Genomic DNA, 16,646 nt, shown 5'->3' on the forward strand with positions numbered 1-16,646 from the left:
AAATTGTGTCAAAGACACTAGAAAACCTTAATCAGGAAAATTATTCCCAGCAAGGACAATTTTAATGTGAAATTTGAGGAAGGTAGCTTTTTTTCAAAGAATTACTTAATGCTTTAAGAAGGGACTGGTTTTAGATGGACAGGCAGTGGACGATAAGTGACAGTCATTCAGTACCTCAGATACTTCTGCTATCTTAGCTAACTCCTTATGTTTTTGGTCGAAAGAGTGTTGCATTTAATTTATTCTATATATATTTCTTTTGCATTTTTGGATTTAGATATTATTTTTTTTATTCACGAATTTCTGTTTTCCTCCACACATGACAAATTCTATGATGATAAAAGATATACAATGAAAATGTTCTACAACCAAACAACGCTAAAACGTTAGCTTCATTATTTATTTTTGTGACCTTGTCTATAAAACTCTTACCTTATACCTTTGGTTTTATTTCAGATGAGAGGCATCATGCTGGCAACACTCTATGTACTGGTTTGCTTGCTATGTTATCCGGTCACAGCTGATTCCTCCGTCACTAACGAGGGTAAACTCCCCCAAGGGGCATTAGTAGATGAGCCAGCACAGGGTGACGGTGGCCTTGTCCGGGAGGATTTCGACACAAACAGCGAAAACAATTATGTTAGTGAAAAAACATCAATCACAAACGACGATACTGTTGATGACGATGACGTAACTGACAATAATCTACCCAGCACTGACGATGATGACAGTAAAACGGCTAATACCGACGATGGTATTAATGATGATAACAAAAGTGCTGATAACAACGATGACGCCAATGACAGTGATGGTAAAAACGATGAGGTCAATGACAGTGATGGTAAAAACGACGACAGCAAAAGTGATGATGGTAACAACGATGATGTCAATGACAGTGATGGTAACAACGGTGATGGCAGTGACAGTGATGATAATAACAGTAATGACAGTGATACCAACAATGATGATGACGATGATAGTAAGGATAAAAACAGCGATAACAACAGTGGCAGTGATGATGACAACAACGATAACAGCCAAAGTAATGATGGTGATGACAACGATAACAGCCAAAGCGATGATGGTGATGACAATGATAATAGCGAAAGCAATGATAATAGTGCAAGCGAAAATGACGGAAGTGATAGCAACGATAACGGCAACGGTGAAAGTGACAACGATAACAGTGAAAATGACAGTAATAGCAACGGAAATAGTGATAGTGACAGCGATGGCAATAGCAACAACAATGACAGCGGAAGCGATAATAATAGCGACGATAATGATAGCGACAACAACAGCAGTGATGCCAGTAAAACCGACGACAATAGCGATAGCAACAGTGATAGCGATGATGATAGCAGCGATAATGACAGTGATAGCGATAGTGACAATGATAGCGATAGTAACAGTGATAGCGATAGTGACAGTGATAGCGATAGTGACAGTGATAGTGATAGCGATAGTGACAGTGATAGCGATAGTAACAGTGATAGCGATGATGACAGTGGAAGCGATGATAATCATGCTTATGATAGCAGTAGTTCAAATGATAGTGACGATGATAGTGATAGTGGAAGTGCCAGTAATGATGACAAAACATCAAGCGAGAGTGATGATATTGACAATGAAAATGATAATGGCTTCGCATCAAATGAAAAGAATTCAGGCGAAAGAAATACTTTCATTGTTAATTCAAATGTTGTGTCATTTGATGAACCATCCGTTGACGATGATGATGATGACAATGACGACGATGACGACGAAAATGATTATGATTCAGCGCTTCTCAGTTCGTTGGAAGAAATAACTGACCTCGGCGAAGTCGTCGTTAAAGACACAGAAAAATTAAAAACAGAAAAATCACAATCACTAAATGATATAAAAACAGGTTCTAGCAAGGCTGACTCGCTACTATCGACCATTTCAAAGTCTAAAGGAGAAGCTTCACAGATGTCTCTGGCTAAACAAACTCAGGTTGCAAGTAACGCCGCCACTACTGCAGAAAATGGTCTCATCAACTCTCTTATTGACGACGCCTCTATGTTGAATCTTCTTCGAGAGTCTGCTTCACGTCGTAAGTCGGGAACATCCTCATCAAATGCATTATCGTCCCTCCAGACTAATTTTCTGTTACGCGATAAAGCAGCCGTGTCAAGTTTTGTAGAGTCGAGGCAAAGTGGATCGTCTGGATCAGCCGAGATCAGCTCTTCTGGAAAAGGAACAGACATCAACGGAGATCTTCTAGCAAAAGCTTTAGGTTTGACCCCGTCGAGAGGCGTTTCAAGTGCTGAAGGATTCATAGAAGACGAAGATTCGTTGAGTAGTTCTAGTACTACTGGAAACCAATGGAATATGTTATCAGCATCAAATAAAGATGCCGAAGACCGTTTATCGGAATTTGTAGACAGTTTGAGCCCAGCTGAATTAGATGCAATGTTATCGACGGATGATCTGACCAACTTCATCGACCTGAAAACATTTCCAGATGCTCAAGGAATACCCGTTGGTGCATTTGAAGAGCCATCCCCACTTATTGAAAACACTAGATTTAACAGTGAATCACCATTTGATGTAGAAGATATGCTCTCTGAATTCGGTATCAGTGTTCCAGATCAAGATAAGGCCTCGTTGATACAGAACGCAAATGAATTTGGAAGGGAAATGATGACATCGCCATCCAATGCTATATCCAGTAGCAGATCAACAGCTACTCAATCAAGCGCAAGAGGTGCTATGTCACAAACTAGTCGCGCACAGGCTGGGTTTCGCCAATCAGCTACTGCCACTGTATTAAATGGTAATGCTGCCAAACAGGATACCTCTAGACTATCCTCCCAGCGACTGCAGGAAGCCAAACCGTTGGAGCGTGAACTATGGTCCACGGAATTTTCGTCGTCATCTGGGTCACTCTCAGATCGAACACAGACCGGAAGGAGCGTGCCTTCCGCGTCCCTATCACTGTCTGAGATAATAACATTTTTATTCGATGACCAACCAGCTTCGCTGATGCAAAGAAATGGTGCATTTGGATCAAACTCTAATACAATGGCACAGAGGGCCAGTGAATTTCAGGCAACTTTACTGGGAGGTAGTAACGGCGCGTTTGGACCACAATTTACAGCAGAAAATAAAGATATGTCCATGTCGGCATCACAACGATATGGGTTAAACGGGCTCAAGTCAGCGTCATCAAATGATGACATTAGAATGTCAATGTCTGGGTCAAATGCACGTCATGATGGGGAGTCCAAATCCACACAACAAACTGGGAATGTTTTCGTTTCAAGGTCACTTGGACAGAGTACAGGCAATTTAGATTCGGTGGCAATGGGTCAAGGAACAACTGCATTTGACTCTGCGTCTATAGGAACAGGATCTGCTCTCAGATCTGCGTCATCGTCGGTGTCATCTGGACAGCGTACCGGTGCCTCTAATTCAGCTGCATCCGGTCGGGTTACGGTTGCCTCAAATTCGGCAACAGCAGGACGATTGACCAGTTCCTCAAAGTCGGCTTCCTCAAGACGATTGGCCAGTTCCTCAAAGTCGACTTCCTCAAGACGATTGGCCAGTTCCACAAAGTTAGCTCCTTCTAAAACAGGAACTGGTACATCAATGTCAGTGTCATCTGGGCAAGACCAAACTGGTGTCTTGAAGTCGATGTTATCAGCTGGGGCAGCCGGTCCCTTGCAATCAGCGTCCTTGAGAAACCAGGAAACCAGCGCATCCGATTCGGCCTCATTGGGACAAGGAGTTAGTGCATTCGACTCTGCTTCATTAGGACAGGGTTTTAATGCATTCGACACTGCTTCATTAGGTCAGGGTTTTAATGCATTCGATTCGGCGTCACTAGGACAAGGGAGCAGCGAATTCGACTCGGCGTTACTAGGTCAAGGAAGCAGCACATCATTGGACAGTTCATTGGGCTCATCAGGTCAGTCTAGCGGTGCATTCGCTTTACAAGGAAATACACGCTGGCAAGGATTTGGTCGGCGAGTTAACGACTTATCGGTAGAAAGAGATATATCAAATGTGCTCGAATATCTACAAAATCAAAGAATGATGTTCGCGAATGGAAGGCGTCAAGAGAGTAGTGTCCTAAGCACATCGACCAAATCCACTGTACAAGCTTCTCTAAGATCATTAGTATCTCAAAACAATGCAGAAATTGATTCTTTCATTAATAGTTTGCTGGATTTTGGTAATAATTTAGATATATTAAGTGACCTTTTCGAAGAACAGGGCGAAGATTCAAGTAACGAGCAAATTTTTAGGGGTAAAAGTGCCAGTGAAGAGGATGTGAATAGTTCCAATAGTAATGGAAATGATGACGATTCCGAAGAACAGAATTCGACTGAAACAAAACGTGAAAAACAAAGTTCAAGTGAATCTCAAGACAGTAACTCGGGCGAAAACAACAATAATAGTTCAGGTAAAAATAACGGCGATGATTCAGGTCAAAATAACAGCAATGATTCAGGTGAAAACAATGGCGATAATTCAGGTGAAAATAACAGCAATGATTCAGGTGAGAACAACGGAGATAATTCAGGTGAAAATAACAGCAATGATTCGGTTGAGAACAACGGAGATAATTCAGGTGAAAATAACAGCAATGATTCAGGTGAGAACAACGGAGATAGTTCAGGTGAAAATAATTCCAATCAACAAGGATCAAGCGATTCAACGGACAATAGTTCGAGTAAAGAAGACACGAGTGATGATGGTCTAAATGACTCGTTCGATCTCAGCTCGAGTGAACTTGATTTTAGTGACCTTGACCTTGATTATTTAAATGATGACGAACTGGACGAGTTATTTTATTTACTTGAAGTTTGAGCAAAATCAATACCATTAGTGTGTAAATTGTTGACTGAAATCAGCAGTTTAAGGAAATATAAATCATAAAAATGATAATCAATTCTGAATGGGGTAAACAGATCATTTTAACCAAGGAATGGGTTATTATGGAATTAACTGCATGTATATTCTGAGTATAGGAGATATTATTGACACGTGGTAAATAAATCATATTAGGTGGGGTACCATTCCCTCCATCTTTCTCTGGGATGACATTTAATAACATGGAATACAACTATACACAGTAGCGTATAAAAGATTATTTATGGCAAAACAAGAACTTTAAAGTGATTATAACGCACCACTTTGGGACAATAAAGGAATATTCATGACAATATCTTGTAACAGAAAAGAATGGTTCGCATTTCACTGGTGTAACAATATCTAGATAATCCGATACAAAAGAAAAGATATACCGATACTCAACATGCATTAAAAACATGATGCTGCATCGAAGTCAAGTTGAAGATATTAGTAGGCCTAGCATTTAATGTGTGTAACAAATCTCATTATTAAACGTTCATTTGATTCCCGGCACTACATGTGATTTTCTTTCTCTGCCTTCCAAACAAAGTGTCCAAAATTGTAAATATTAATATTGAATAACCGAATCAAGCACAGATTGCAGGGGTAAAGATGTTGTTTTGATCATCAATATCTATTCTATTAACCTTTTCTCGTTTCCACTGGTATTTCCATTTTCCCCACTTATAAATGAACTACTCAGTCAAGCAGAAACCATGGGAGATATGCCTTACGGATTTTTAAAATTTACCAAATGATCATTAGATCGCGAAAATAATCCCACGCGTATGATTTACTGATGGAAATAAAATAACCCTTCGAAAAATATCCGCGATTACAGTACAATGTAAATATGATTATCATTCCAAGGAGAAAAGAGCGTGTTGTTATACAGTGTATAATGATCACATCCACGTAACGTGCTCGTCAAGTAACTACAATGGTTCAAATATTTAGGAATAAATTATAAGTCATCCCTTTTTTCACCGATGAAAATATAAAAAAAAATCGCCAAGCTAGAGGACAGTTGTTTGTCTACACTGCGCATACATGTACACCATTTCTTTGAATTTTGTCATTGGTGCCCTTTATGTAGAATCGTAGGAAAATATGACTTAGACATTGATTCGAACGAAGAACGTAAGATAGAAATGCCAACTGCTTTTCGAACTCAAAACCATGTAAAAGAAATGGAAAATGACAAAGAGACACGTTCGTAGATTTCACCGAAACCGAGCTTATCAGTATCTTATGTGTGGTTTGTAAGAGGATTATACTACAACTTCAAATTGAATGTAAACCACTTCATTCAAGAGCGAATTTTTTAAAATTAGACAATAGATATAAAAAAAACACATATCATAGGAAAATCGTATGTTAGTACATTCATGTTAAATAGAATTCTGTCAAATGTAAAGCGAATGATTTAATAATAAGTCCGTTTCAAGTTATTTTATTATTATTACAAAAATAAAACACGAAATAATCGCATTGATTAGTACCAACAGTGATATTTTTAACAGTATTATACTTAAAAAATACGGTATATTATTTTTCCGGTGATTGTTCGTTCATTACTTAGAAACGTTCATTGTTTTCGTAGTAGTTATGGAATGATTTGCTATAGACATCATCATAATCTGTGTCTCGTGGGATATTACCGTCAATCTTTCTACCAACGGCATGATTTAAAATCTCCAAACAACGAAATATACAGTAGTACAGGAATATGTGGCTACACAATAAAAATCACAAGAGCGGAGAGGAAATGTGGTGTATTTGTCTGTTTTACTTTAACGTTTTAACAACAACTGCACAGTTATGTCAAAACAGTTTGTCACATTGAGGCGTGATGTCATGGTATACTAACAAACAAGGTAAAAGGAAGACAGGTTCTAAGGTTATTACTATATTTGATTTGAGGATTGGTGTCAATGAGACGTCAACAACCAAGGTTATTTGAGAATGGTTGCCAAGGAGACATTAATAACCAATGTTATTCAAGGATGGTTGCCAATGAAACACCAACAACCAATGTTATTTGAGAATGGTTGTCAAGGAAACACCAAAAACCAATGTCATTTGAGAATGGTTTTCAATGAAACACCAATAACCAATGTTATTTGAGGATGGTTGCCAATGAGACACCAACAACTAATGTTGTTTGAGAATGGTTGTCAAGGAAACACCAAAAACCAATGTTATTTGAAGATGGTTGTCAAGGAGACACCAATAACCAATGATAATTGAGGATGGTTGTCAATAAGAAACCATTATTCCAACAATCAGCGTTATATGAGGATGGTTGTCAAGGAGACGCCAACAATCAGCGTTATATGAGGATAGTTGTCAAGGAGACTTCAACAACCAGCGTTATATGTGGATAGTTGTCCAGGAGACGCCAACAATCAGCGTTATATGAGGATAGTTGTCAAGGAGACATCAACAACCAACGTTATATGAGGATTGTTGTCAAGGAGACATCAACAACCAACGTTATATGAGGATAGTTGTCAAGGAGACGCCAACAATCAGCGTTATATGAGGACGGTTGTCAAGGAGACGCCAACGATCAAGGTTATATGAGGCTAGAGCAAAGAAAATCGTAGAAAAATGCTATATGAGAATGGGTGTCGACTAAAGAGACTGCAATAATATTACGTACACATAAGGTAAATCTAATTACAAAAAATTCTGAAAATGTTCCAAGCATACTTACTAAACCTCGATTGACATATAATGTATCTAGAATTTCTAAAAACTGTATATATATGCACTTTTAACTTTGCATGATATCAAAAAGAAGAAGAACAAGAGCTGTTGGAGAACAGAAAAGCTCGCCAATTCAGAAGAAGTTGATGTTCAAGTATTTTCTATTTAAACATGGAAATATGACAAATTAACTCAAAAAAACCCTTAAGGGCCCAAATTGGTTGTATTATCACGTTCAGCATCCATACACATTAGGAAAATAAAATCATAAACATTTATAATGACTTATGCTTAAACAATTGACAAAATAGAAACTTGCTCAAAAACTTTAACATGGAAATATGACAAATTAACAGACTCAAAAAAAAAACCTAAAGGGCCCCAAATTGGTTGTATTATCACATTCAGCATCCATACACATTTGGAAAATAAAATCATAAACATTTATGATGACTTATGCTTAAACAATTGACAAAATAGAAACTTGCTCAAAAACTTAAACATGGAAATATGACAAATTAACAGACTCAAAAAAACCTAAAGAGCCCCAAATTGGTTGTATTATCACGTTCAGCATCCATACACATTAGTAAAATAAAATCATAAACATTTATGATGACTTAAGGTTTGTACTACAAGTCTGAATCTGTCCTTCCTTTTTGAAAATCCTTTCTTTCTGGTTCATAATGGGTACATTACAAACAGAGTTTATTTTTTTACTGTCAGTTTTGATCTCAGAGACACATGTAGTTGTTTTTCCCTTTTATTTTTGGGCGAGCTGCCATCACATCTTGCACTTCTGTCTTCTGGTTGAAGGTCCCATACACATTCTATTAGGAAAATATGGAGTAAATGTCAGTTGATGTACAGAGATAAATACTGTATATACAAATGTACATGTACATGTATGTACATAATCTTCCAGTGTAAGCCTCTATGTGAAACAAACAAGTTCCATTTTTTCTGTCAAACACAAATTTATAACAATTACACATCTTTTGAACACAAGTTTATCAAAATCAAACCCCATTAGATACTACATGTGTAGGTCTACTGAGTCATTTCTTAAATTACAGAGGTCTAGGCATTTTCATGTGAAGAATAATGGTACTAATAGTACTAGTGCCAGAATTTATGTAGCCTAAATGTCTTGGACATAATATATATATTTACACTTGCTAGGCTTGGTCACTATACGCTAATACTAGCCGATTTTGTTTACCATAACTGCATGGTAACATTGAACTTTGAACTTGCGTATGAAAATGTTCTGTGCAACGTAAAAGGACTACTTTTTTTAAAAGAAACACATGGCTTTGTTTACATTTTGACGCAACATTACGTGTATATTGTTGTTTTTCATAGAATTTTGGAAAAATGTAAACGATATATACATGTTTTATATTTATATATGATTCAAACAATTTTTAATTTAACAATTGTATAAAGAAACGGAAAAATATCCCGACCGGGGCGACGTGCTTTCATTTTTGTTAAAAATGATGGTTGTCAAATGTAAACATTACCTCTGTGCCTATGTTCGTCCTACGATCGAGTCTTTGGGATGGACGGGCGTGAGACCCTCTGATAGAGGTCAGTTATAAACATATCCTCTTGTCTTTGTTCTTTGAGAATTTAATCATGTGTATTATAAAACATGCACCGCTAATAATCCACGTGTTGACAGTTACGCGTCACCACAAATACATTGTACATATCCATCGAACACAAGTGAATTTGTTTCATCTATCGATGGCGATATGGATCTAAGCGTAGATTATATAATCACATGGCTCCCAAGGATGTAATATCGTCAAGTCAGACGACATCTCAAACACATTGAGCTACTTGAAAATCGGTGTTTTGCCAACTTCGGCAAACTCAAGTGTGTAAGCGTGCGTCAGCTTCGCCTCGCTGCACAATAACGGTCACCGAATTTAACAATTGTATAAAGAAACGGAAAAATATCCCGACCGGGGCGACGTGCTTTCATTTTTGTTAAAAATCCGATGGTTGTCAAATGTAAACATTACCTCTGTGCCTATGTTCGTCCTACGATCGAGTCTTTGGGATGGACGGGCGTGAGACCCTCTGATAGAGGTCAGTTATAAACATATCCTCTTGTCTTTGTTCTTTGAGAATTTAATCATGTGTATTATAAAACATGCACCGCTAATAATCCACGTGTTGACAGTTACGCGTCACCACAAATACATTGTACATATCCATCGAACACAAGTGAATTTGTTTCATCTATCGATGGCGATATGGATCTAAGCGTAGATTATATAATCACATGGCTCCCAAGGATGTAATATCGTCAAGTCAGACGACATCTCAAACACATTGAGCTACTTGAAAATCGGTGTTTTGCCAACTTCGGCAAACTCAAGTGTGTAAGCGTGCGTCAGCTTCGCCTCGCTGCACAATAACGGTCACCGAGTTCACACATGTGGCCGTGTACAAATTCTTATGTTATTACGCTATATATTAACTTTTAGCAAAATTGAATATATATTTAAAGTTCTGATCTGATTAAATAAAATTATCTCTGAAATTTACTTTGTTTGTCATGTTTATTTTACACTAAAATATTGAACTTTTTTGTCTTCGCGGATGAATAATTCTACCTTACGTGAAGCGTCATCATTCGCTGTTCAATTGAGTAAGCTCCTCCCACTTTTGACCGACTTTTATTGAATAATTACGTCACTTCCAAATGACGATTTTATTGCATAAAATATAAATATTAAGTCGTGTGAGTGTAAATATAGGGATTGGATTTCGTTTTTATGTTAACCATGCTTGTATGGAGCAATTCCTCTAAGAATATATTCAATATGGGGCGCTAACGCGCCCCATAGAATATATTCTTAGAGGAATTGCTCCATACAAGCATGGTTAACATAAAAACGAAATCCAATCCCTATATAACATATTGTAAAAAGTCAATTACTATTCCTTACTTACACCACTTATGATGTATTGGTGTGGAATTTATATAATTAAGACCAGCAGATAGGATAACGAGTACGTGACTAAGCACTGGAGTTTGACGTTCTGTCAATAATATATAGTGTACATATATAAAAAATACCCCTATATATAACATGTATATAAAAACACCAGGTGTTTTTATATAGTATATAAGGCTGTTTTTATATAGTATATATGGGTATTTTTTTATATATGTATACTGTATATTATTGACAGAACGTCAAACTCATGTGGACTAAGTGACTACATACGTCAAACTCATGTGGACTAAGTGACTGTACGTAAAAAAAAAAAAAAAAAAAAAAGATTTCTAATCTCTATTTTACTATAGTACATTGCCAAAAAGCGACCAAACACTTATAGAATAGGCCTATAACTGTTACCCCTTCGGGGCCACACTCACCTTATAGAGACGAAGAGAGGTCAGTTTATGTGGTTTTGGTAGATCATTCACAAATCATAGTTGTTGTCATAGCTCGAATTCGTTTCCATATAATATTCTCAGCAATTCACAACATCTTTTAGTTTAAATAATCTCCTTATTCACTTCGAATCAGCAGTTGATTCTAAGCCGAAGAGCTTTCACTGCAAAGCTCGCTCCATTGCGGTAAACAACTTTTATTTCTGGACATGCGCAAGGTAGGATTTCTAAGTTTTGGAGGCGGTAACTTTTGACTTTCTGTCGGACCGCTCATAAGTCTAAAATAAAATTTTGCATATTCATATCTTTGGACCTCTTAACTTTCTAGACTTGTAATTTGGGGAAAGTTCATAACTTTTTAGGGCTATTACACCATATTTTGTCATTGTTTGTTTTACGGACCCTGAAAGATACGGATTATGCGGCTTTAAACAACTGACGAAACAGAAACTTGCTCAAAAACTTTAATTTGAAATGGGACGCCAACGCTGATGCCGACGCCGACGCCGGGGTGACAACATTAGCTCCCCCTATTCTTCGAATAGGCGAGCTAAAAATCAGATTTTCATCTAAATATATGTTATCAAATGTAATTGATTATATGAAAGCTTTTTGTGACCGAGTTTGTGCAATGTTGTTTGAATGATTAATATGGTCTAGGAAGTTCTAAACGTTTGTAGGACGGAGATTAAACACGGCCTTGATACACGTCATTGACTAACTGACACATATGGGTATTGTGCATGCACACATTGCAATGGATTGTCTATGTTAGATGTATACATTGATTGATGTTGTTAATTAGGTCGGAAATGGTATATGTTTATACGTATTTAAGTGTTACTATTGGTTGATTTATACCCATTCTCTAAATTCCATTTCATGAAGCAAAGAATGAATTTCTGTGAAAAAGTAAAGCAATAAATAAGGTGAATAATCGTTTGCCCATTTAGTTTTTGGAAATCAATGTCATACAATAGCGATAATTAATTATGTGTCCGTGTATTCAACATCAAAATCAGTTTATGCATGTATACTGATAACAACACAAACATCCATAAACAAAATTAAAACAATTATAGTGGTATAGCTCTAAACTCTTCTTCGCCTTTGCGGAGTTTCAGAGGAATATATCATGTGATAATTCCCGACGCAAGAGGTTGTTTTGTGACGTCAGCATTATTATGACGTCATATGTCTTTGACATCTCATCGCTCCGTGCAGCCTCTAGCAACGTGAAGTGATGGGGTCAAAAGACAAGAAAATCGCCCAGCATCTGAATTTCGTCCACAATGACCAAATATGGTAAGCTGAACATCTCTATGTATCGATGCTATTCTAATATTGGGAAATTCATACAACTATTTTTGTCAAGTTTAATTAAAATCGTACAGCTTGTTTATAATTCTTACATTATATGTCATCTTCAGGTTCTATAAATGTGTCAATACAAGAATATTTTAATAATACATTTTTGGCACGTTACTGTAGCATCGACTTTTGTTTAGGAAGGACCATGTTCGTCACGAAACGATGTCTCAGAGACAACGATGGCCAGCGAAATGGGGCTACCTGGTACACGAGTACGAATCGGTAAGTAAAAAGATTACAATCACTAAGTTACATGTATACCTACATATAAATGTTTATTCCTCCAAAATGCAAACTTTCTCAAGATGTTTAGTGTTGCGAATTCCAAGTAACTATTCAGATATGTATAAATTACAAATTCGCTAAGATGTAAATTTCCAACATCTGTGGAAAAGCCAACTCCACCCTGGGGTTTCTCCGTACAAACCTTAAGATCGGCTCCACCTCTAAGAACAGGCCTAGATAAGACCCTTGTTAGACCATCATTAGAGTATGCCTGCTCAGTATGGGACCCTTGTAATATGGTACAAAGAAGAGCAGCAAGATTTGTCACCAACAAACACAGAAACACCTCCAGTGTTCGTAGGAAAGACATGCGACTAACCATGCTTCATAAAACAACAGATACTAAAATGAACATTAGAAAAGACTTACTGTTCCTCCAGTACGCAACACACGACATGCAAATCCTTACACATATCAGACTCCTCATGTAGAACACAAACACGTAAATATTCATTTTTCCTGGAAACATAACAGATTGGAATTCCTTACAACCACAAATTATCTCAAACCCTTCAACTACAGCATTCAAATCAGCAATCCCTTCTGCCTATTATTTTTTGTTAACACTCACTCCAATTGACATAAACTTCAGCTTGATGAAGGTGGTCAGTACAATATAGATGTAGATGTAAGCAATGACCAGAATAAGCGTTTGCGCTCCAGATCTAAAACCAGTTTATGTATTATTGTATTAAATCCAGAAAGAAATGATAATGATATAGGTCCTTTAATAGCGCGTGCAAAATCAATTAAGGACACTGGTCGACGAGAAATAAAGCTTTTTCTGGTTTTTTTTCTCTCTCGCAATATCATTCATATTTTCAGTATTTCTTGTAATTTTGTAAAGTTTTCTAAGAAAACACTTCATTTTTAATACCTGGTCATGAAATCAACAAAAAGTATTTTTTCTGGCGCAGTGGTGGTGTGATAGGGGTTATTTACAGTTTTCTTTTCTCTCTTCTTTTTTTCATAGTTTTTACTTTGGTAGTGGGATTGGACTTTCTTTTCGACGCAGCCTGAAAATAAAGATAACTTTATTGAACAATTTGCCCAATAATCTTCAGATTTACGATTTGCAAATGAAAAAAATGGGAAAAATGACATTATTTGTACATCATATAACCTTTTAAAACATGTTTCTATAATTGCATGATTCAGATGTTTTTAGCATTTAAATGTAGACTGTACTGAATGGGAGCTTTTAATTACACATATAAAACATGTCTCAAACGATTGTAGATAAGATGTTAACTATTGCTGTTATATATCCACTCCTCTATCTATTATGTGTTATATATTTTAAGCGAGAGGGCGTTTGTAAGTTTGAATAAAATTTGTGCCTGATTCTGTGTCTCATATGGCAATAATATATTTTTAAACTAAGGTGAAAATAACATTTAATATTTTGGACAGATGAGCCGTCAGTTGCTTGGACAACCGCTCATCCACGTGTGTCGACCGAGGTCTCCGTACGCCCGCTTCCAAACAAACAAGTTACCTCCAATCAACAAGCCGAGATGCAGACAGCTGGACTTCCCAGTAACTACCACACAACAGATCGGCTGGAAGGTGACGAAACCCGAGCACAGGCTGGAGAGATACGGGCCCGACTCCCGGGGTCAGTGTGGGATACTACGGTTACTGCGGTGGCCTCAGGAGAGCGCACCATGACAACGGAAGTTCAAAATAAATATGCAGTTTGATCAATTCGCAAAAACTATACACTTGTTGTTAAATGAGAAAAGGGATTGCACAAATTCAATTTGTAACCAGAATAAAAAGTCAATTTTCGCTCAGTATTGACCATGTTGAAAGCCTAGCTAATGCTAGGTTTACACTATGTTCCCGGCGGCCACGGCAGCCCCGTTTCGGGCCACCGTGGACAAAACGTGGTGACCGCGAGACAACTTGAGACAACGCAGAAGGACGTGATAGACAAACGTGAGCGGTCGTGATTACCGTGGATGCCGTGCCAGATTTTTAAACTGTCAAAAAATTTGCCACGGCAGTCACGGTACAGATGGTAAACGCCACAGGACGTCATAAAACGGGATTGACGTAACAAAACGTAACAATGCGTGCGAGGCCGTAACAAAACTTCCAGACGGTCCGTGGTGGAACGGGCAGCAAGCACGTTTTCCGGAATTTAACGGTGATTTCAAGTTTTGTGACGTTCTCTTGCGTTTTTTCCACGTTTTATCACGGTTGATGCAGATTGGCTGCACGTTTTGTGCCGTTTTGTCAAGGTTTGTCAAGGTTTTGACGGCAAGCCAAGGTGGATGATAACCGTTTCGATACGTTCTGTCAAGGCACATCACGGCTTGTAGCGATTGAAAGCCCGACGTGATACGGCGTGTTACGTCTTATTACGGTCTTACGTTGCAACCAATATCTGATGAAGTATCATTGCCTGGCCTGGTACATATTTGCTACTTCATGGATTATTAGGGCCCCGCATCGAGATGCGGGTGCCCTATAGTAATCAGGTTGTCTGTCTGTCCGTCCGTCCGTCTGTCCGTTTTTTTTTTCTTTTGCACATTAATGATGGAAGGGAGTGGAGTATTTTCCCCATATTTTACATGATGATTCCCCATCCATCCTAGATCTGCTTGGTAATTTTTCAGGCTGAAATTAAATTAAAAAATCGGCCATCTTGGATTTTAACATTTAAAAAAATCACAATGTTGTTGCTCTTAACTGATAAACATTTTGTTATAACATTATGATGCAAAGTTGTTCAGAATTAAACAAGGAGTTGACTGTCCAAAGGTAAGGTCATGGGCCAAGGTTACTAAGTCAAAGGTCAATGTCAAATTTATTTGAGTTAATTGTATGCTCTTAATGTAATGTTAGCTTGGAATCAGGATTCAAGTTAAATACTTGGAAGACTTTTTCCAAAGAATTATAATAATGTACCATCATCGGTTTCCCAATTAATGTTGACATTAATTATTTATTAGCAACATATAGCTAACACGGAAGAATTCGTTGTCAAAATACTACTTTTCCACTTAAGCACGTCAGACACATAGCGGGGCCCTTTCTGACGTGTCAGTGTTCTAGTTTGTATTATTAAATAGAAATAGTCATTATCAAACACATTAAAACCATCAAATTATACAAAAGCTGTTATTGCAAAAGACAGATTAAGTGATTAACCATTACAGAAAAAAAAATGGCGTAAAAACACTTGGCTATAATAATTATATATTCATACCAAATATAATTTGTAATTAAAATGTGTTTGAAATGACATTTTCGGCAATAAATATTGTTTCATTTGCTTCAAAAAAAATCCCGGTATCAGACTTTCATCCCTAGTAAGCCTTGGCGGACCGTGAAAAACGTATCGTAGCTTGATCAAAACGTGTAAAACGTGGCAGACCTCATCAGATCGTAACAGGCCTAGTGAGAACGTAGTGGTATTCTTGATAGACCGTGCTAAAGCCGTAGTGCACCTTTAACCTCCCGGAACAGCACTTTCCCCTATATCCACGGTCCATCACGTAATCCATAAAAGACCGTGGCAAAACTTCACAAGACCTAGCTCAACTTGAATACAGAGACAAAAACAGCCAAAATTCCACAGCGCACCACGTTTCGGGCAAACGGGGCTACCGTGATCGCCGGGAACATAGTGTAAACCTAGCATAAGGCTAGCTTGTGGAGATGTATTAAAGTTCCTACGCGTACTATACAGTCATTTCATTAATGTTGAAATCCTTTTTTCCGTTGCTAAGGAAACAGGATATATATATATATATACACAATGTTACTTAATCTCATAGTATGATATACCGACACATATATAAGTGCCAGACACTGATAAAACAGGTTAAAAAGATTCAACATGCAATATACATTAGTGACATTTTTATCAAGATTGAGAGTTGAAAGTCAAAAGTCATTTGTGGTTGTATGGTGAAATGTTCAAGTTTACTATTATCCGAGTTTAAATTATGGTAATACCTATGGA

The 16,646-nt window shown here is 37.4% G+C and overlaps 2 protein-coding genes across 2 annotated transcripts; both read left to right on the forward strand.

Moving 5' to 3' along the window:
• The first annotated feature begins 468 nt into the window (after nucleotides 1-468).
• LOC138319649 (dentin sialophosphoprotein-like) lies at nucleotides 469-5,482 on the forward strand. Its single transcript, XM_069262798.1, has one exon. The coding sequence runs from the start codon at nucleotides 469-471 to the stop codon at nucleotides 4,837-4,839; it is 4,371 nt and encodes a 1,456-aa protein (XP_069118899.1). The 3' UTR covers nucleotides 4,840-5,482.
• A 6,697-nt stretch (nucleotides 5,483-12,179) lies between these two features.
• On the forward strand, nucleotides 12,180-14,461 carry LOC138318411 (ciliary microtubule inner protein 1-like). The gene is made up of 3 exons (XM_069260738.1): nucleotides 12,180-12,319; nucleotides 12,523-12,607; nucleotides 14,084-14,461. Exons 1-3 carry the CDS (start codon nucleotides 12,258-12,260, stop codon nucleotides 14,339-14,341), a joined length of 405 nt encoding a protein of 134 aa, XP_069116839.1. The 5' UTR covers nucleotides 12,180-12,257; the 3' UTR covers nucleotides 14,342-14,461.
• Nucleotides 14,462-16,646: the final 2,185 nt, after the last annotated feature.

This window comes from Argopecten irradians, chromosome 3 (genome assembly GCF_041381155.1).
Source record: "Argopecten irradians isolate NY chromosome 3, Ai_NY, whole genome shotgun sequence".
Taxonomy (NCBI): Eukaryota; Metazoa; Mollusca; class Bivalvia; order Pectinida; family Pectinidae; genus Argopecten; species Argopecten irradians.